Source organism: Tachyglossus aculeatus, chromosome 24 (assembly GCF_015852505.1).
Source record: "Tachyglossus aculeatus isolate mTacAcu1 chromosome 24, mTacAcu1.pri, whole genome shotgun sequence".
NCBI lineage: Eukaryota > Metazoa > Chordata > Mammalia > Monotremata > Tachyglossidae > Tachyglossus > Tachyglossus aculeatus.
This window is the reverse complement of record NC_052089.1, coordinates 28,590,186-28,612,734: the sequence shown is the minus strand read 5'-3', so window position 1 is coordinate 28,612,734 and position 22,549 is coordinate 28,590,186. Positions and strand designations below refer to the sequence as shown.

Here is a 22,549-nt window from a genome sequence, read left to right as displayed (position 1 = left end):
TAGAACAGTGCGCTGCACATAGTAAGCGCTCGATGAATGCCATCATTGTTATTATTATTATTATTATCATTAATGGCATTTATCAATCAATCAATCAATTGTATTTATTGAGCACTTACTGTGTGCACAGCAGTGTACTAAGCGCTTGGGAAGTACAAGCTGGCAACATAACCTCATCACCTTGTAACCTCCCCAGCGCTTAGAACAGTGCGCTGCACATAGTAAGCACTCGATAAATGCCATCATTATTATTATTATTATTAATGGCATTTATCAATCAATCAACCAATCAATCGTATTTATTGAGCGCTTACCATGTGCAGAGCACTGGACTAAGCGCTTGGGAAGTACAAGCTGGCAACATAACCTCATCACCTTGTAACCTCCCCAGCGCTTGGAACAGTGCTTTGCACATAGCAAGCGCTTGGTAAATGCCATCATTGTTATCATTATTATTATTATTAATGGCATTTATCAATCAATCAACCAATCAATCATATTTATTGAGCACTTACCGTGTGCAGAGCACTGGACTAAGCGCTTGGGAAGTACAAGCTGGCAACATAACCTCATCACCTTGTAACCTCCCCAGCGCTTGGAACAGTGCTTTGCACATAGCAAGCTCTCGATAAATGCCATCATTGTTATCATTATTATTAATGGCATTTATCAATCAATCAACCAATCAATCATATTTATTGAGCGCTTACCGAGTGCAGAGCACTGTACTAAGCGCTTGGGAAGTACAAGTTGGCAACATAACCTCATCACCTTGTAACCTCCCCAGCGCTTAGAACAGTGCTTTGCACATAGCAAGCGCTCGATAAATGCCATCATTGTTATTATTATTATTATTATTAATGGCATTTATCAATCAATCAATCGTATTTATTGAGCACTTACTGTGTGCAGAGCACTGTACTAAGCGCTTGGGAAGTCCAAGTTGGCAACCTATAGAGACGGTCCCTACCCAACAGTGGGCTCACAGTCTAGAGCGCTTATCAATCAATCAATCAATCGTATTTATTGAGCGCTTACTATGTGCAGAGCACTGTACTTATCAAGCGCTTACTATTGTTGTACCGTTCTCTCCCCGGCGCTTAGTACAGTGCTTCGCACCCAGTAAGCATTCCACCAATACGACCGAAGAGATGAATGAGTCTTCCTGTCGAAAACATTGATCGCACCCGCTCCACCGTGGTGGGCCCCATCCGAGGAGGGGAAACCGAGTCACGGGGGCGCCCCCTTCCCGCCCCACGCTCCGGCCCGGCGTTGAGGGAGCCGGCGTGCGGAATTCCTCCCCGGCTATTCCTGCCCAGGGCTGTCGGGACTCGGTGGAAATAGAAGCACCGCTTATTACAGGCCCAAACACGCACACATTCCTGGCCTAGCGCCGGGAAAATCCCGGAGGTCAGCGGCCCGGTGCTCACGGAATGACCTGGCTAGGGAAATAAATCATTTGGCGCGGGGTTCGCGGGCCCTCTCGTTGGCTCCCTTTCCCAATCCGGAAAGTCTAATAATGGTGCCCGGCATTCCAGAGCCATGGAGCAAGTGGCTGGGAGTGAAAGGGGCGAGGGAGCTCCGGTGCCCGCGATCCATTCGCTCATCCCATTCCACCCTATTTATTGAGCGCTTACAGGGCGGGGGGCACTGGGCTATTTCGGTACATATTTATTACCGCATTTACTTCATCAATGATGCGTAGGATGTCGAACGGCTGTCTCCCGGCGGGCAAGAGGGCAATTGAACGAGTTAAAGGACTTTACTGATCAATCAATCGTATTTATTGGGCGCCTACTGTGTGCAGAGCACTGGACTAAGCGCTCGGGAAGTCCAAGTTGGCAACATATAGAGACGGTCCCTTTTAGATTGGGTCTCTATATGTTGCCAACTTGGACTTCCCGAGCGCTTAGTACAGTGCTCTGCACGCAGTAAGCGCTCAATAAATACGATTGATGATGATGATGATGGTCCCTATCCAACAGTGGGCTCACAGTGTGCGGTGAGGAAAAATGGTTTCAAAGAGACGTTTTTCCCTTGGGAAGGGAAAGGGAAAGGCTGTGGTTGCCTCGGCTTATTTTTCGCTCAGACAGTAAGCCCCATGTGGGACAAAGACCATGTCTTATTTTATTTTCTTTATTTAATTTGTTTATTTTTCTAGACTGTGAGCCCGCCGTTGCGTAGGGACCGTCTCTATATGTTGTTGGGTAGGGACTGTCTCTATATGTTGCCAACTTGTACTTCCCAAGCGCTTAGTCCAGTGCTCTGCACACAGTAAGCGCTCAATAAATACGATTGAATGAATGAATGAATGAATGCTGCCAACTTGGACTTCCCAAGCGCTTAGTCCAGTGCTCTGCACACAGTAAGCGCTCAATAAATACGGTTGATTGATTGATTTTGTTAATATGTTTTGTCTTCTAGACTGTGAGCCCACTGTTGGGTAGGGACCGTCTCTATATGTTGCCGACTTGTGCTTCCCAAGCGCTTAGTCCAGTGCTCTGCACACAGTAAGTGCTCAATAAACACGATTGAATGAATGAATGAATGAATGTTGCCAACTTGGACTTCCCAAGCGCTTAGTCCAGTGCTCTGCACACAGTAAGCGCTCAATAAATACGATTGATTGATTTTGTTAATATGTTTTGTCTTCTAGACTGTGAGCCCGCTGTTGGGTAGGGACCGTCTCTAGATGTTGCCGACTTGGACTTCCCAAGCGCTTAGTCCAGTGCTCTGCACACAGTAAGCGCTCAATAAATACAATTGATTGATTGATTTTGTTGTCTGTCTCTCCCTTCTAGACTGTGAGCCCACCGTTGGGTAGGGACCGTCTCTAGACATTGCCAACTTGGACTTCCCAAGCGCTTAGTCCAGTGCTCTGCACACAGTAAGTGCTCAATAAATACGATTGATTGATTGATTGATTGATTTTGTTGTCTGTCTCCCCCTTCTAGACTGTGAGCCCTCTGTTGGGTAGGGACCGTCTCTAGATGTTGCCAACTTGTACTTCCTAAGCGCTCAGTCCGGTGCTCTGCACACAGTAAGCGCTCAATAAATACAATTGAATGAATGAATATAGAGGAGCAGCGTGGCTCAGTGGAAAGAGCCCGGGCTTTGGAGTCAGGGGTCATGGGTTCAAATCCCGGCTCCGCCAACTGTCAGCTGGGTGACTTTGGGCGAGTCACTTCACTCAATAAATACGATTGAATGAATGAATGAATGAATGAATGAATGAATGAATGAATGAACTTCTCTGGGCCTCAGTGACCTCATCTGGAAAATGGGGATTAAAAAACTGTGAGCCCCCCGTGGGACAACCTGATCACCTTGTAACCTCCCCAGCTCTTAGAACAGTGCTTTGCACATAGTAAGCGCTTAACAAATACCATCATTATTATTATTATTATTATCCATTCACTCATCCAATTCCACCCTATTTATTGAGCGCTTACTGGGTGTGGGGCACTGGACTATTTTTGTACATATTTATTACGCCATTTATTTTATCAATGATGATAGAGGAGCAGCGTGGCTGAATGGAAAGAGCCCGGGCTTTGGAGTCAGAGGTCATGGGTTCAAATCCCGGCTCCACCAACTGTCAGCTGTGTGACTTTGGGCAAGTCACTTCACTTCTCTGGGCCTCAGTTCCCTCATCTGGAAAATGGGGATGAAGACTGTGAGCCCCGCGTGGGACAACCTGATGATCCTGCATCTCCCCCAGCGCTTAGAACAGTGCTTGGCACGTAGTAAGCACTTAATAAATGCCATCATTATTATTATTTATCTATTTTGATGGTATTGACGCCTGTCTACTTGTTTTGTTTTGTTGCCTGTCTCCCCCCCCCGACTTATAAGGTAGGGACCATCTCTATCTGTTGCCGAATTGTACTTTCCATGCGCTCAGTACAGTGCTCCGCACACAGGAAGCGCTCAATAAATACGATTGAATGAATGACTCAATGCACGAAGACTAAGCTTGGGAGACTACAAGACGACAACAACCAACAGACATTCTCTTTCCAGAATAACAATATATGACACATTCCCTGTCCACGTACTCTCCGAAGCGCTTAGTACAGCAATCTGCACGCAGTAAGCGCTCAATAAGTACCACTGATTGATTCATTGGCTCATTGTGGGGAGGGAACGTGCGTACTGACTCTGTTACCAATTGATCGGTGGTATTTATTCATTCATTCATTCATTCAATTGTATTTATTGAGCGCTTACCGGGTGCAGAGCACTGTACTAAGCGCTTGGGAGACTACAATGCAACCATAAAGAGATATCCCCTGCCCCACAGAACGGTAGAAGACACGTTCCCTGCCCACGTACTCTCTGAAGCATAAAGTACAGTGCTCTGCACACAGTAAGCGCTCAGTTAGTACCACTGATTGACAGATTGAATGAGTTTACTGCTTGCAGAGCACTGTACTAAGCGCCTGGGAGAGTCTTATCTTGTGCCGTCTCCCTTCTTAGCTCACCGGCGTGGGCATCAATGGCCCCAAGGTACGGGTACCATCAGTCGGCCTCCCGTCCCCGTTAGCTGGCAAGCAGGGCGCCGTCCGTATTGATCAATCAATAATCAATAAATAAATATTAATAAAACGACAGATTGATCAATAATGATAGCTTAATAAATGTCATTATTAATCAATCCATCGTTTTGATTAATATTTATTCACATTAATGTCTTGTCTCCCCCTCTAGACTGTCAGGGTAGTACTGCCCTACACACTTGGGAGAGTATACTGTGATTTTATTTATTATTTATTTTATTTTTATTATAAATTATATTTATAAATTATATATTTTATAAATTATATTAAAAGAAATTATTTTATTGTATTTATGTATCCGTTGTGTCGTCCTCTCCCGAACGCGTGGTGCTCCGCACGTAGTAAGCGTTCAGTCAATACCACTGATTGAATGATTGATTGGGCACTTACTGTGCACAAAACACTGCTCTAAGCATGTAAATTATATATTTTATAAATTATATCAAAAATAAATTATTTCCTTTTCTTTATGTATCTGTTGTGTCGTCCTCTCCCGAACGCGTGGTGCTCCGCACGTAGTAAGCGTCAGTAAATACCATCGATTGAATGATTGATTGGGCACTTACTGTGCACAAAACACTGCTCTAAGCATGTAAATTATATATTTTATAAATTATATCAAAAAAAATTATTTCCTTTTATTTATGTATCTGTTGTGCCGTCCTCTCCTGAACGCGTGGTGCTCCGCACATAGTAAGCGTCAGTAAATACCATCGATTGAATGATTGATTGGGCACTTACTGTGCACAAAACACTGCTCTAAGCATGTAAATTATATATTTTATAAATTATATTAAAAATAAATTATTTCCTTTTATTTATGTATCTGTTGTGTCGTCCTCTCCCGAATGCGTGGTGCTCCGCACATAGAAAGCGTTCAGTAAATACCACTGATTGAATGATTGATTGGGCACTTACTGTGCACAAAGCACTGCCCTACACGCTTGGGAGAGCATACTGTGATTTTTTATTTTATTTTATTTTAATCATAAATTATATTTATAAACTATATATTTTATAAATCATATTAAAAATAAATTATTTTATTTATGTATCTGTTGTGTCGTCCTCTCCCGAACGTGCGGTGCTCCGCACATAGTAAGCGTTCAGTAAATACCATTGATTGAATGATTGATTGGGCACTTACTGTACACAAAGCACTGCCCTACACACTTGTGAGAGTATACTTATGTACGTAGCTGTGATTTTATTTATTTTTATTAACGTCTGTCTTCCCCTCTAGACTGCAAGGATAGGGAATGTTTGTGCTATTTCTGTTGTGTCGTCCTCTCCCGAACGCATGGCGCTCTGCACATAGTAAGCGCTCAGATTGAATGATTGATTGGACACTTACTGTGCACAAAGCATTACCCTACACGCTTGGGAGAGTATGCTGTGATTTTATTTATTATTTTATTTTTTTATTATAAATAATATATTTTATAAATTATACTATTATTATACTATTATACTATTATACTATTATTTATGTATCTGTTGTGTCGTCCTCTCCTGAACGCGTGGCACTCCGCACATAGTAAGCGCTCAGATTGAATGATTGATTGGACACTTACTGTGCACAAAGCACTGCTCTGCATGCTTGGGAGAGCATACTGTGATTTTATTTATTATTTTATTTTATTTTTATTCTAAATTATATTTATAAATTATATATTTTATAAATTATACTAAAAATAAATTATTTTATTTTATTTATGTATCTGTTGTGTCATCCTCTCCCGAACGCGTGGTGCTCCGCACATAGTAAGAGCTCAGATTGAATGATCGATTGGACACTTACTGTGCACAAAGCACTGCGCTACACGCTTGGGAGAGTATGCTGTGATTTTATTTATTATTTTATTTTATTTTATTTGTAAAGTATATATTTTATAAATTATATTAAAAATAAATTATTTTATTTAATTTATGTATCTGTTGTGTCGTCCTCTCCCGAACGCGTGGTGCTCTGCACATAGTAAGCGTTCAGTAAATACCATTGATTGAATGATTGATTGGGCACTTACTGTGCACAAAACACTGCCCTAAGCACTTGGGAGAGTATACTTATGTACATAGCTGTCATTTTATTTATTTATATTAACGTCTGTCTTCCCCTCTAGTCTGCAAGGATAGGGAATGTTTGTGCTAATTCTGTTGTGTCGTCCTCTCCCGAACGCGTGGCGCTCCGCACATAGTAAGCGCTCAGATTGAATGATTGATTGGACACTTACTGTGCACAATGCACTGCCCTACACGCTTGGGAGAGTATGCTGTGATTTTATTTATTATTTTATTTTTTTATTATAAATAATATATTTTATAAATTATACTAAAAATAAATTATTTTATTTTATTTATGTATCTGTTGTGTCGTCCTCTCCCGAACGCGTGGCACTCCGCACATAGTAAGCGCTCAGATTGAATGATTGATTAGACATTTACTGTGCACAAAGCACTGCCCTACACGCTTGGGAGAGCATGCTGTGATTTTATTTATTATTTTATTTTATTATAAATTATATTTATAAATAATATATTTTATAAATTCTACTAAAAATAAATCATTTTATTTTATTTATGCATCTGTTGTGTCGTCCTCTCCCGAACGCGTGGCGCTCCGCACATAGTAAGCGCTCAGATTGAATGATTGATTGGACACTTACTGTGCACAAAGCACTGCCCTGCATGCTTGAGAGAGCATGCTGTGATTTTATTTATTATTCTATTTTATTTTTATTCTAAATTATATTTGTAAATTATATATTTTATAAATTATATTAAAAATAAATTATTTTATTTTATTTATGTATCTATTGTGTCGTCCTCTCCCGAACGCATGCTGCTCCGCACATAGTAAGCGTTCAGTAAATACCATTGATTGAATGATTGATTGGGCACTTACTGTGCACAAAACACTACCCTAAGCACTTGGGAGAGTACACTTATGTACGTAGCTGTGATTTTGTTTATTTTTATTAACGTCTGTCTTCCCCTCTAGACTGCAAGGATAGGGAATGTTTCTGCTATTTCTGTTGTGTCGTCCTCTCCCGAATGCGTGGCACTCCGCACATAGTAAGCGCTCAGATTGAATGATTGATTGGACACTTACTGTGCACAAAGCACTGCCCTACACGCTTGGGAGAGTATGCTGTGATTTTATTTATTATTTTATTTTATTTTATTTGTAAATTATATATTTTATAAATTATATTAAAAATAAATTATTTTATTTTATTTATGTATCTGTTGTGTCGTCCTCTCCCGAACTCGTGGTGCTCCGCACATAGTAAGTGCTCAGATAGAATGATTGATTGGACACTTACTGTGCACAAAGCACTGCCCTACACGCTTGGGAGAGCATGCTGTGATTTTATTTATTATTTTATTTTATTTTTATTCTAAATTATATTTATGTTATATATTTTATAAATTATACTAAAAATAAATTATTTTATTTTATTTATGTATCTGTTGTGTCGTCCTCTCCCGAACGCGTGGCGCTCCACACATAGTAAGCGCTCAGATTGAATGATTGATTGGACACTTACTGTGCACAAAGCACTGCGCTACACGCTTGGGAGAGTATGCTGTGATTTTATTTATTATTTTATTTTATTTTATTTGTAAATTATATATTTTATAAATTATATTAAAAATAAATTATTTTATTTTATTTATGTATCTGTTGTGTCGTCCTCTCCCGAACGCGTGGTGCTCCGCACATAGTAAGCGTTCAGTAAATACCATTGATTGAATGATTGATTGGGCACTTACTGTGCACAAAACACTGCCCTAAGCACTTGGGACAGTATACTTATGTATGTAGCTGTCATTTTATTTATTTATATTAACGTCTGTCTTCCCCTCTAGTCTGCAAGGATAGGGAATGTTTCTGGTAATTCTGTTGTGTCGTCCTCTCCCGATCGCGTGCTGCTCCGCACATAGTAAGCGCTCAGATTGAATGATTGATTGGACACTTACTGTGCACAAAGCACTGCCCTACACGCTTGGGAGAGCATGCTGTGATTTTATTTATTATTTTATTTTATTTTTATTCTAAATTATATTTATGTTATATATTTTATAAATTATACTAAAAATAAATTATTTTATTTTATTTATGTATCTGTTGTGTCGTCCTCTCCCGAACGCGTGGCGCTCCGCACATAGTAAGCGCTCAGATTGAATGATTGATTGGACACTTACTGTGCACAAAGCACTGCCCTACACGCTTGGGAGAGTATACTGTGATTTTATTTTTTATTTTATTTTATTTTTATCATGAATTATATTTATAAACTATATATTTTATAAATTATATTAAAAATAAATTATTTTATTTACATATCTGTTGTGTTGTCCTCTCCCGAACGCGTGGTGCTCCGCACATAGTAAGCGTTCAGTAAATACCATTGATTGAATGATTGATTGGGCACTTACTGTGCACAAAACACTGCCCTAAGCACTTGGGAGAGTATACTTATGTACGTAGCTGTGATTTTATTTATTTATATTAACGTCCGTCTCCCCCTGTCAAATACGATTGAATGAATGAATGAATGAAGTGGCGGAGCAGAGATTTGTACCAATGACCTCTGACTCCCTTCATTCATTCATTCATTCAATCGTATTTATTGAGCGCTTACTGTGTGCAGAGCACTGTACTAAGTGCTTGGGAAGTACAAGTTGGCGACTCCAAAGGCCGGGCTCTTTCCACTGAGCCACGCTGCTTCTTGATAAAACAGTAACCGACCTCCATTTTCCAGATGAGGGAACAGAGGCCCAGGGGAGCGAAGCGACTTCATTCGTTCATTCCGTCATATTTATTGAGCGCTTACTGTGTGCAGAGCACTGTACTAAGCGCTTGGGAAGTCCAAGTTGGCAACATAGAGAGACGGTCCCTATCCAACAGCGGGCTCACATTCAATCATTCATTCCATCGCATTTATTGAGCGCTTACTGTGTGCAGAGCACTGGACTAAGCGCTTGGGAAGTCCAAGTTGGCAACATAGAGAGACGGTCCCTACCCAACAGCGGGCTCACATTCATTCATTCATTCTATCGGATTTATTGAGCGCTTACTGTGTGCAGAGCACTGGACTAAGCGCTTGGGAAGTCCAAGTGGGCAACATAGAGAGACGGTTCCCTACCCAACAGCGGGCTCACAGTCTAGAAGGGGGAGACAGAGAATAAAACAAAACATATTAACAAAATAAAATAAATAGAATAAATTTATGCCCAAGGTCACCCAGCAGGCAAGCGACGGAGCAGGGATGAGACCCCCCGTAAGTCCCCGTGTCACCCGGGCCCGGGCTTCGTTCCCAGTGGATTTACCTGGAGCTGCTGGTCCAGGTCTGGGAAGGCCGAGGGAACGGCTTCTTCCTGGGAATCGGCGTCTGCAGGGAAGGGAGATCGGAGCGGTGAGAGGTGTGAAGCGAGGCCGCGAAGGCCGGCCTCGCAAACACGCACACAAACACACTCCGGTGACACTCTGCTGGGGTCACCATCGGATCTCTAGGCCGTGAGCTCGTTGCGGGCGGGGAATGGGCCCATTTCATTCCTCCGTTCTGTCCGTAACAATAATAATTGTTATATTGTTAAATAATTAATTGTTAAATAATTGTTAAATAATAATAATAACAATAATAATGATCACCTTGTAACCTCCCCAGTGCTTAGAACCGTGCTTTACACATAATAATAATAATGATAGTATTTGTTAAGCACTTACTATGATGAGGATGGCATTTATCAAGCGCTTACTACGTGCAAAGCACCGTTCTAAGCGCTGGGGAGGTTACAAGGTGATCAGGTGGTCCCAAGGGGGGCTCACAGAGAAGCAGCGTGGCTCAGTGGTAAGAGCCTGGGCGTTGGAGTCAGAGGTCATGGGTTCAAATCCCGACTCCACCACTTGTCAGCTGGGTGACTTTGGGCAAGTCACTTCACTTCTCCGGACCTCAGTTTCCTCATCTGGAAAATGGGGATTAAGTGTGTGAGCCCCACGTGGAACAACCGATCACCTTGTATCTCCCCAGCGCTTAGAACAGTGCTTTGCACATAGTAAGTGCTTAATAAATGCCATCATCATCATCGTAGTAAGTGCTTAACAAATACTATCACTATTATTATTATTATGTGCAAAGCACTGTTCTAAGCACTGGGGGGGTTACAAGGTGATCAGGTTGTCCCATGGGTGGGGGCTCACAGAGAAGCAGTGTGGCTCAGTGGAAAGAGCCCGGGCTTTGGAGTCAGAGGTCATGGGTTCAAATCCCGGCTCCACCAATTGTCAGCTGGGTGACTTTGGGCAAGTCACTTCACTTCTCTGGGCCTCAGTTCCATCATCTGGAAAATGGGGATGAAGACTGTGAGCCCCACGTGGGACAACTGGATCACCTTGTATCTCCCCAGTGCTTAGAACAGTGCTTTGCACATAGTAAGCACTTAATAAATGCCATCATCATCATAGTAAGCGATTAACAAATACTATCATTATTATTATTATTATTATTATGTGCAAAGCACTGTTCTAAGCACTGGGGGGGTTACAAGGTGATCAGGTTGTCCCATGGGTGGGGGCTCACAGAGAAGCAGCGTGGCTCAGTGGAAAGAGCCCGGGCTTTGGAGTCAGAGGTCGTGGGTTTGAATCCTGGCTCCGCCACTTGTCAGCTGGGTGACTTTGGGCAGTCACTTCACTTCTCTGGACCTCAGTTACCTCATCTGGAAAATGGGGATTAAGACCGTGAGCCCCCCGTGGGACAACTTGATCACCCTGTAGCCTCCCCAGCACTTAGAACAGGGCTTTGCACATAGTAAGCACTTAATAAATGCCATCATTAATGAATTAATTAATCTCCATGGGGGATTAAGACTGTGAGCCCCCCGTGGGACAACCTGATCACCTTGTAACCTCCCCAGTGCTTAGAACAGTGCTTTGCACAAAGTAAGCACTTAATAAATGCCATCATTAATTAATTCATCCCCATTTTACAGATGAGGTAACTGAGGCCCGGAGAAGTGAAGTGACTTGCCCAAAATCACACAGCTGACAACTGGCAGAGCTGGGATTTGAACCCATGACTCCCTTCTAGACTGTGAGCCCACTGTTGGGTAGGGACCGTCTCTCTATGTTGCCAACTTGGACTTCCCAAGCGCTTAGTCCAGTGCTCTGCACACAGTAAGCGCTCAATAAATACGATTGAATGAATGAATGAATGACCACTGATTTCAAAGCCTGTGCTCTTTCCACTGAGCCACGCTGCTTCTCTGGGAGCTTACTGTGTGCACGGCACTGTACTGAGCGCTTGGGAAAGCACGATACGATAATAAATGGACACATTCCCTGCCCACGACGAGCCTACAGTCTAGATGAGGGAGACAGGCATCGATACAAATAAATAAATAGGGATATATGTGCTTTAGGGCCGGGAGCGGGGGAAGAACAAAGGGAACAATTTGGGGTGATGCTGGAGGGAGGGGGAGAAGAGAAAAGCAGTGTGGCTCAGTGGCAAGAGTCAGGCTGGGGAGTCTGAGGTCATGGGTTCTAATCCCAGCTCCGCCACTTGTCTGCTGTGTGACTCTGGGCGAGTCACTTCACTTCTCTGGGCCTCAGTTCCCTCATCTGTAAAATGAGGATGAAGACTGCGAGCCCCCTGAGGGACAACCTGATCACCTTGCCTCCATCCCAGCACTTAGAACAGTGATTGACACAGAGTAAGCGCTTAACAAATACCAACATTATTATTATTAAAAGGGGGGTGCCTAGTCTGGAGGAGATAATAATAATAATGAAGGCATTTATTAAGCACTTACTATGTGCAAAGCACTGTTCTAAGCGCTGGGGAGGTTACAGGGTGATCAGGTTGTCCCACCGGGGGCTCACAGCCTTAATCCCCATTTTACAGATGAGGGAACTGAGGCACAGAGAAGTGAAGTGACTTGCCTAAAGTCACACAGCTGACAATTGGCAGTGCGAGGATTTGAACCCATGACCTCTGACTCCAAAGCCCGGGCTCTTTCCACTGCTTCTCTAATGGGTCTTCAATAAGGCTTTGAAAGAGGGAAGAGTCATTGTCCATTTATTAACGTATCGTCCTCTGTCCGGCACTTAGTCCGGTGCCCTGCACAGAGTAAGCACTTAACAAATACCAACGTTATTATTATTATTAATATTATTAATAAAAGGGGAGCACCTAGTCTGGAGGAGATGGGCCTTCAATAAGGCTTTGAAAGAGGGGAGAGTCATTGTCCATTTATTATCGTATCGTCCTCTCTCCGGCACTTAGTCTGTTGTTCTACACAGAGTAAGCGCTTAACAAATACCAACGTTATTATTATTATTATTATTATTAATAATAATAATAATAATAATAATAATAATAATAATAAAAGGGGGGTGCCTAGTCTGGAGGAGATAGGTCTTCAATAAGGCTTTGAAAGAGGGGAGAGTCATTGTCCATTTATTATCGTATCATCCTCTCTCCGGCACTTAGTCCGGTGCTCTGCACAGAGTAAGCGCTTAACAAATACCAACGTTATTACTATTATTATTATTAAAAGGGGGGTGCCTAGTCTGGAGGAGATGGGTCTTCAATAAGGCTTTGAAAGAGGGGAGAGTCACTGTCAATCAATCAATCAATCAATCATATTTATTGAGCGCTTACTGTGTGCAGAGCACTGTATTAAGCGCTTGGGAAGTACAAGTTGGCAACATATAGAGACATTATCCATTTATTAATGTATCGTCCTCTCTCCGGCACTTAGTCCAGTGCTCTGCACAGATTAAGCGCCTAACAAATACCAACGTTATTACTATTATTATTAATAAAAGGGGGGTGCCTAGTCTGGAGAAGATGGGTCTTCAATAAGGCTTTGAAAGAGGGCAGAGTCATTGTCCATTTATTATCGTATCGTCCTCCCTCTGGCACTTAGTCCGGTGCTCTGCACAGAGTAAGCACTTAACAAATACCAACGTTATTATTATTGTTATTATTATTATTATTATTATTGAAAGGGGGGCTCCTAGTCTGGAGGAGATGGGTCTTCAATAAGGCTTTGAAAGAGGGGAGAGTCATTGTCCATTTATTAACGTATCATCCTCTCTCCAGCACTCAGTCCAGTGTTCTGCACATAGTAAGTGCTCAATAAATACTATTGATTGATGGATCTAAAGTGCTCCTCTAACCATGTTCACCTATTTTTTTAAAGTGGTATTAAGCACTTCCTACGTGCCAGACACTGTCTTAGGCGCTGGGGTGGATGCAAGCAAATTGGGATGGGCACATCCATTCATTCATTCAATCGTATTTATTGAGCGCTTACTGTGTGCAGAGCACTGTACTAAGCGCTTGTAGTACATGTCCCTGTGGCACATGGGGCTCACAGTCTCCATCCCCATTTTCCAGATGAGGTCACTGAGGCCCGGAGAAATGAGCTTATTCCTCTGCCCGCCCCTCCAGACTGCAATCTGGGTTGCAATGAACTCTCTGTCGCTTAGTACAGTGCTCTGCACATAGTCAGTGCTCGATAAATACCACTGACCGATTGATTGCACAGCCACACTGACTCCCAATCAGTCAACTGTATTTCCCTTCTAGACTGTGAGCCCGCTGTGGGGTAGGGACCGTCTCTATATGTTGCCGACTTGGACTTCCCCAGCGCTTAGTACAGTGCTCTGCACACAGTAAGCGCTCAATAAATGCGATTGATTGAATGAATGAATGAATGAATGAGCGCTTACTGTGTGCTGAGCCCTGTACTAAGCACTTGGGAGAGGACAATATAACAGTAAACAGACACAGTCCCTGCCCACAGTGAGCTTTCAGCCTAGAGGAATCCAATTTTCTGAATCAAAGATTGTATTACCTTTCACTGACTGTTATATTGTTATAAATTATATATATATATATATCTAATAATAATAATAATAATGGCATTTATTAAGCACTTACTATGTGCCAAGCACTGTTCTAAGTGCTGGGGTAGATACAAGGTAATGAGGTCACCCCACGTGGGGCTCGCAGTCCTCATCCCCATTTTCCAGATGAGGGAACTGAGGCCCAGAGGATAATAATAATAATTAGAATGATGGCATTTGTTAAGCGCTTACTATGTGCCAAGCACTGTTCTAAGCGCTGCGGAGGTTACAAGGTGATCAGGTTGACCCTCGGGGGGCTCACAGTCTTCATGCCCATTTTCCAGATGAGGGAACTGAGGTGTAGAGAAGTGACTTTATTTTATTTATTTTATTTTGTTAGTATGTTTGTTTTGTTCTCTGTCTCCCCCTTCTAGACTGTGAGCCCGCTTTTGGGTAGGGACCGCCTCTAGATGTTGCCAACTTGTACTTCCCAAGCGCTTAGTACAGTGCTCTGCACACAGTAAGCGCTCAATAAATACGACTGAGTGATTGATTGACTTGACCAAAGTTACACAGCTGACAATTGGCGGAGCCGGGATTTGAACCCACGGCCTCCAACTCCAAAGCCCGGGCTCTTTCCACTGAGCCACGCTGCTTATGTTTTAATAATAATAATATTATTATTATTATTATTATTAAATGAGTCACACTGCCTACTTGTTTTGTCTAGTCTGTCTCCCCCTTCTAGACTGTGAGCCCACTGTTGGGTAGGGACCGTCTCTATACGTTGCCAACTTGGACTTCCCAAGCGCTTAGTACAGTGCCCTGCACACAGTAAGTGCTCAATAAATAGATTGGATGAATGAATGAATGAATGTAGTTATAATGTGTCTGTTATATTATATTGTCCTCTTCCAAGGACATAATACAGTGCTCTGCACACAGTGAGCGCTCAATAAATACAGCTGATTGACTGACTTCCTTCCAAGCCCCCTCTTCAAGGATGCTCACCTCACTAATCTCCAAATCCCTGGCCCTGTCTTCCCAATAGCCACCTCAGCGCTTTACTGGTTTATTGATTCATTCACTCAACCGTATTTACTGAGCGCTTGCTGTGTGTAGAGCACTGTACTAAGCGCTTGATGATGATGATGGTATTTGTTAAGCACTTACTATGTGCCCAGCACTGTTCTCTATTCAGAGAAGCAGAGAAGCGGCGTGGCTCAGTGGACAGAGCCCGGGCTTTGGAGTCAGAGGTCATGGGTTCAAATCTCTGCTCCGCCACTTGTCAGCTGGGTGACTTTGGGCGAGTCACTTCACTTCTCTGGGCCTCAGTTCCCTCATCTGGAATATGGGGATTAAGACTGTGAGCCCCCCGTATCCCCCAGCACTTAGAACAGTGCTTTGCACATAGTAAGCGCTTAATAAATGCCATTATTATTCACTTCTGTTCATCTCTTTCCCTCAATTTTACCATGACTCCTCTTCTACCTAGGTCTATTTTGCGTTTGCCCGCCACCGCCATTAGAGTGGAAGCCCCTTCAGGGCAAGGAGCATTTCTCCTCTAGATTGGAAGCTCGTTGTCGGCAGGGATCGGGTCTGCTAATTCTGTTGTATTGGGCTCTCCCGGGGCTCTGCACATAGTAAGCGTTCAATAAATACCGTTGATGGATTGATTTAATTGTGTGTTCTCAAGTGCATAGGACAATGCTCTGAACACAACAGGTGTCCTGTCCAGTGCTTAGCACACAGCGGGAGTCCGGTAAAACGCCTGCTTGGGGAGTAAGGGGAGGAGAGGGATGGAGTGGACGGGGAAAAAGTGGATGGAATGGACGGGGAAAAAGTGGATGGAGTGGACGGGGAAAAAGTGGATGGAGTGGATGGGGGAAAAGTGGATGGAGTGGATGGGGGAAAAGTGGATGGAGTGGACGGGGGAAAAGTGGATGGAGTGGATGGGGGAAAAGTGGATGGAGTGGATGGGGAAAAAGTGGATGGAGTGGTCCGGAAAAAAAAGTTGTGGAGGAGAGAAGCAGCGTGGCTCGGAGCTTGGAGTCAGAGGTCATGGGTTCTAATCCCGCCTCTGCCACTTATCAGCTGTGTGACTTTGGGCAAGTCACTTAGCTTCCCTGGGCCTCAGTTCCCTCATCTGGAAAATGGGGATTAAGATTGTGAGCCCCCCGTGGGACAACCTGATCACCCTGTATCCCCCCCAGCGCTTAGAACAGTAAGTAAGCGCTTAACAAATACCATTATTATTATTATTATTATTAGAAGGGAAAGGACCTTGGAGATGGAGAGTTGTATTAATGCCCGTCTCTCCCTCTGGCCTGTAAGCTTCTTCTGGGCAGGGGCCATGTCTACCAAGGCCCTCGGTATGGCGCTTTGCACACAGTGGGTGCCCACTGAATGCGGGTGAGGGTGGTAGTGGGGTGAAGAGGGAAGAAGAACGGGGGCTGGTAAGCATGCGGCCAACAGAGGGAAAACCCAGGATGGGCCTGGGGGTCTTCGGTCCAGCGGGGATGGACAGCGCGGCCCCCAGACCTCCCTTGAGCCGGAGGTCGAGAGGCCGGGATGGGGAGACCAGAGGTGTCAGGGAGGCTGGGGGTAATAATAATAATAATAATAATTGTTCTAAGCGCTGGGGAGGTTACCAGGTGATCAGGTTGCCCCGCGGGGGCTCACAGTCTTCACCCCCATTTTCCAGATGAGGGAACTGAGGCCCAAAGAAGTGAAGTGACTTGCCCAAAGTCACACAGCTGACAATTGGCAGAGCCGGGATTTGAACCCATGAACTCTGACTCCAGAGCCCGAGCTCTTTCAACTGAGCCACGCCGCTTCTCAAGCTGGGGAGGCTGGAGGGGGGACCAGAGAGGTCCAGGAGGCCGGGGGAGATGGACCAGAGAGGTTTTGGGGGGGGAGACCAGAGACGTCAGGGAGGCCGGGGGTGGACCGGAGAAGTTGGGGAGGTTGGAGGGGGGACCAGAGAGGTCCAGGAGGCTGGGGGGAACGGACCAGAGAGGTTTGGGGGGGGGGACCAGAGAGGTTTGGGGGGGGGACCAGAGATGTCAGGGAGACCGGGGGTGGACCGGAGAAGTTGGGGAGGTTGGAGGGGGGACCAGAGAAGACCAGGAGGCCAGGGCGACAGATCAGAGAGGTTTAGGGGGGAAGACCAGAGATGTCAGGGAGGCCGGGGGTGGACCAGAGAAGTCGGAGAGGCTGAAGGGGGGACCAGAGAGGTCCAGGAGGTTGGGGGGATGGACCAGAGAGGTATAGGGGGGAGACCAGAGAAGTCAGGGAGGCCGGGGGTGGACCGGAGAAGTTGGGGAAGTTGGAGGGGGGACCAGAGAAGACCAGGAGGCTGGGGCGACGGACCAGAGAGGTTTAGGGGGGGAAACCAGAGACGTCAGGGAGTCCAGGGGTGGACCAGAGAAGTCGGAGAGGCTGAAGGGGGGACCAGAGAGGTCCAGGAGGCCGGGGGGGACAGACCAGAGAGGTATAGGGGGGGAGACCAGAGACATCAGGGAGGCTGTGGGTGGACCAGAGAAGTCGGAGAGGCTGAAGGGCGGACCAGAGAGGTCCAGGAGGCCGGGGGGACAGACCAGAGAGGTTTGGGGGGGAGACCAGAGACGTCAGGGAGGCCGGGGGTGGACCAGAGAAGTCGGAGAGGCTGAAGGGGGGACCAGAGAGGTCCAGGAGGCCGGGGGGAATGGACCAGAGAGGTATAGGGGGGAGATCAGATACGTCAGGGAGGCCGGGGGGTGGACTACAGAGGTTGGAGAGGCTGGAGGGAGGCCCAGAGAGGTCGGAGGGAGGAGAGGACGGGGTCATTTCCCCCCCACCGTCCCCACCCCCCGGGGGTTCGGGTGGTACCTGGGGCATCACTGAGGCTGAAGGCGATGCGCACGGGCCTGTGGGCGGCCACCGTGGCCGTCGGGATCATGTGGGCGCCGGAGGCTTCGCTGTCCTCGGAGGCATCCAGCTGCACGGACACAAGCGGGAAAGCATCCTCAGAGGCCTGGGGAGCGGATTCCCGCGGCCCCCCGGGGGCTCTTAGAAATGAAAATGGTATTCGTGAAGCGCTCGCTATGTACTGAATAAGCGCTGGGGTCGATGCCGGGTAATCAGGTTGGACACAGTCCCTGTCTCATATGGGGCTCACGGCCTTAACTCCCATTTTACAGATGAAGCGACTGAGGCACGGAGAAGTGAAGTAAGAATAATAATAATGATGGCATTTGTTAAGCGCTTACTATGTGCAAAGCACTGTTCTAAGCGCTGGGGAGGATACAAGGTGATCAGGTTGCCCCGCGTGGGGCTCACAGTCTTCATCCCCATTTGACAGATGAGGGAACTGAGGCACAGAGAAGTTAAGTGACATGTCCCAAGTCACACAGCTGATAAGCGGCGGAGCGGGCATTTGAACCCGTGACCTCTGACTCCCAAGCCCGGGCTCTTTCCACTGAGCCACGCTGCTTCTCTGAAGTGAAGTGACTCACCCAAAGTCACCCAGCTGACAAGTGTCGGAGCCAGGATTTGAACCCGTGACCTCTGACTCCCAAGCCCGGGCTCTTTCCACTGAGCCACTCTATTTATTTATTCATTTTACTTGTACATATAACTATTCTATTTATTTTATTTTGTTAATATGTTTGGTTTTGTTCTCTGTCTCCCCATTCTAGACTGTGAGTCCACTGTTGGGTAGGGACCGTCTCTATATGTTGCCAACATGTACTTCCCAAGCGCTTAGTACAGTGTTCTGCACACAGTAAGCGCTCAATAAATACGATTGATTGATTGATTGATTCTAGACATGCGGACACATGGGGGGAGTTTACCCGTCCCCCCACCTCGCCGCTCTCCTCCGCCAAACCAGCCCGCACACTCGGTTCCTCTAATGCCAACCTCCTCACTGGGCCTCCATCTCACCTATCTAATAATAATGGCATTTATTAAGCGCTTACTACATGCAGAGCCCTGTTCTAAGCGCTGGGGAGGTTACAAGGTGATCAGGTTGTCCCACGGCGGGCTCCCAGTCTTCACCCCCGTTTTCCAGATGAGGGAACTGAGAGAAGTGAAGTGACTCACCCAAAGTCACTCAGCTGACAATTGGCGGAGCCGGGATTTGAACCCAAGACCTCTGACTCCAAATCAATCAATCGTATTTATTGAGCGCTTACTGTGTGCAGAGCACTGGACTAAGCGCTTAGCACTGTACTAAGCCCAGGCTCTTTCCACTGAGCCTCCTCCTTCCTCTCCCCCCCTCCTCCTCTCCATCCCCCCCCGCCTTACCTCCTTCCCTTCCCCACAGCACCTGTATATATGTATATATGTTTGTGTGGATTTATTACTCTATTAATTTATTTTACTTTTACATATCTATTCTATTTATTTTATTTTGTTAATATGTTTTGTTTTGTTGTCTGTCTCCCCCTTCTAGGCCGTGAGCCCACTGTTGGGTAGGGACTGTCTTTACATGTTGCCAACTTGGACTTCCCAAGCGCTTAGTACAGTGCTCTGCACACAGGAAGTGCTCAATAAATACGATTGAATGAATGAAGGAATTTATTGAGCGCTTACTGTGTGTAAAAGCAGTGCACTAATTGCTTGGGAGTGCACAATACACCAGTAGACAACTCCACACTTGTGTACTCACTGTGGGCGGGGAATGAGTCTGCTTATTCATTCATTCATTCATTCAATCGTATTTATTGAGCGCTTATTGTGTGCAGAGCACTGTACTAAGCGCTTGGGAAGTCCAAGTTGGCAACATACAGAGACGGTCCCTACCCCACAACGGGCTCACAGTCTAGAAGGGGGAGACAGACTCCGCCACACGTCTGCTGTGTGACCTTGGGTAAGTCACTTAACTTCTCCGGGCCTCAGTTCCCTCATCTGTAAAATGGGGATGAAGACTGTGAGCCCCCCGTGGGACAACTTGATCACCTTGTATCCCCCCCCAGCGCTTAGAACAGTGCTTTGCACATAGTAAGTGCTTAACAAATACCATCATCATCATTATTATTATTATTAAAACACAACATGACATGTGGACGGGTGTCAAGTCGTTAGAACAAATAGAATTAAAGCTAAATGCCCATAATTAACAAAATAAATAGAATAGTAAATATGTACAAGTAAAATAGAGTAATAAATCTGTACAAACGTATATACAGGTGCTTATTGTTCTAGTGTCCTCTCCCAAGTGCTCAGTACAGTGCTCTGCACACAGTAAGCGCTCAATAAATACGACCAAATCAGTGACGGAGTACTTACTAGATACTACTTCTGAATGTATCGCTTTACCCTCGTGGGCTGGGAATTTACCCTCAGTGCTGAGGACAGTGTCCTGCACCCGAAGGGCACTGAGTGAATGCCACTGCTGCTACTACCGACATAATACTAATACTAATAATAATTATGTTTATAATGATAGTAATAATAATAATAATGATGATGGGGGTAGATACAAGCAGCATGGCTTAGTGGAAAGAGCCCAGGCTTGGGAGTCAGAGGTCAATCAATCAATCAATCGTATTTATTGAGCGCTTACTGTGGGCAGAGCACTGTACTAAGCGCTTGGGAAGTACAAGTTGGCAACATAGAGAGATGGTCCCTAACCAACAGTGGGCTCACAGTCTAGAAGGGGGAGACAGAGAACAAAACAAAACATATTAACAAAGTAAAATAAATAGAATAGATATGTACAAGTAAAATAAATAATGTCATGGGTTCTAATCCTGGCTCCACCACTGGTCAGCTGTATGACTTTGGGCAAGTCACTTCACTTCTTTGTGCCTCAGTTCCCTCATCTGTAAAATGGGGATGAAGACTGGGAGCCCCATGTGGGACAACCTGATCACCTTGTATCTATCCCGGCGCTTAGAACAGTGCTTTGCACATAGTAGGCGCTTAACAAATGCCATCATTATTATTATTATCATTATCTGTAAAATGGGGATTAAGACTGTGAGCCCCACATGGGACAACCTGATCACCTTGTATCTATCCCGGCGCTTAGAACAGTGCTGTGCACATAGTAGGCTCTTAACAAATTCCATCATTATTATTATTATCATTATCTGTAAAATGGGGATGAAGACTGTGAGCCCCATGTGGGACAACCTGATCACCTTGTATCCCCCCCAAGTGCTTAGAACAGTGCTTGGCACATAGTAAGCGCTTAACAAATGCCATCATTATTATTATTATCATTATCTGTAAAATGGGGATGAAGACTGTGAGCCCCATGTGGGACAACCTGATCACCTTGCATCCCCCCAAGTGCTTAGAACAGTGCTTTGCACATAGTAAGCGCTTAACAAATGCCATCATTATTATTATTATCATTATCTTTAAAATGGGGAAGAAGACTGTGAGCCCCCCGTGGGACAACCTGATCACCTTGTATCCCCCGCAACGCTTAGAACAGTGTTTTGCACAAAGTGAGCGCTTAACAAATGCCATCATTATTATTACCAATACCTGTAAAATGGAGATGAAGACTGTGAGCCCCACGTGGGACAACTTGATCACCTTGTATCCCCCCCAACGCTTAGAACAGTGCTTTGCACAAAGTGAGTGCTTAACACATAGTAAGCACATTCCCTGTCATCATCATCATCATCATCATCATCAATCGTATTTATTGAGCGCTTACTATGTGCAGAGCACTGTACTAAGCGCTTGGGAAGTACAAATTGGCAACATATAGAGACAGTCCCTACCCAACAGCGGGCTCACAGTCTAAAAGGGGGAGACAGAGAACAAAACCAAACATACTAACAAAATAAAATAAATAGAATTTATTTATTCTATTCATCTGTCATTCATTCATCCATTCATTCATTCCATCGTATTTATTGAGCGCTTACTGTGTGCAGAGCACTGTACTAGGCGCTTGGGAAGGACAAATTGGCAACATATAGAGACGGTCAAGCAAGAAGGGGAACCCCTAAACCCAAGGTGGTCCCAGGGTGTTCTCGACCCTTCGCACTCCCATCTGCTCCCTTGAACCACTAAGAATGATTCATTGAGTCAGTCAGTCAGTCGTATTTATTGAGCGCTTACTGTGTGCAGAGCACCGTACTAAGCGCTTGGGAAGTCCAAGTAGGCAACATATAGAGGCGGTCCCTAC

The 22,549-nt window shown here is 45.0% G+C and overlaps 1 protein-coding gene across 1 annotated transcript in view; it reads right to left on the bottom strand.

Moving 5' to 3' along the window:
- Nucleotides 1-22,549, bottom strand: part of MAP3K7CL (MAP3K7 C-terminal like) — a 45,915-nt gene that overhangs the window by 18,061 nt on the left and 5,305 nt on the right. The window contains exons 2-3 of the mRNA XM_038766370.1: nucleotides 18,286-18,394; nucleotides 9,897-9,958 (exon numbers count right to left, since the gene is read on the bottom strand). Of these exons, the coding sequence (XP_038622298.1) occupies nucleotides 9,897-9,958; nucleotides 18,286-18,355 (132 nt within the window). The 5' untranslated portion in view covers nucleotides 18,356-18,394. The remainder of the gene's footprint in view (nucleotides 1-9,896; nucleotides 9,959-18,285; nucleotides 18,395-22,549) is intronic.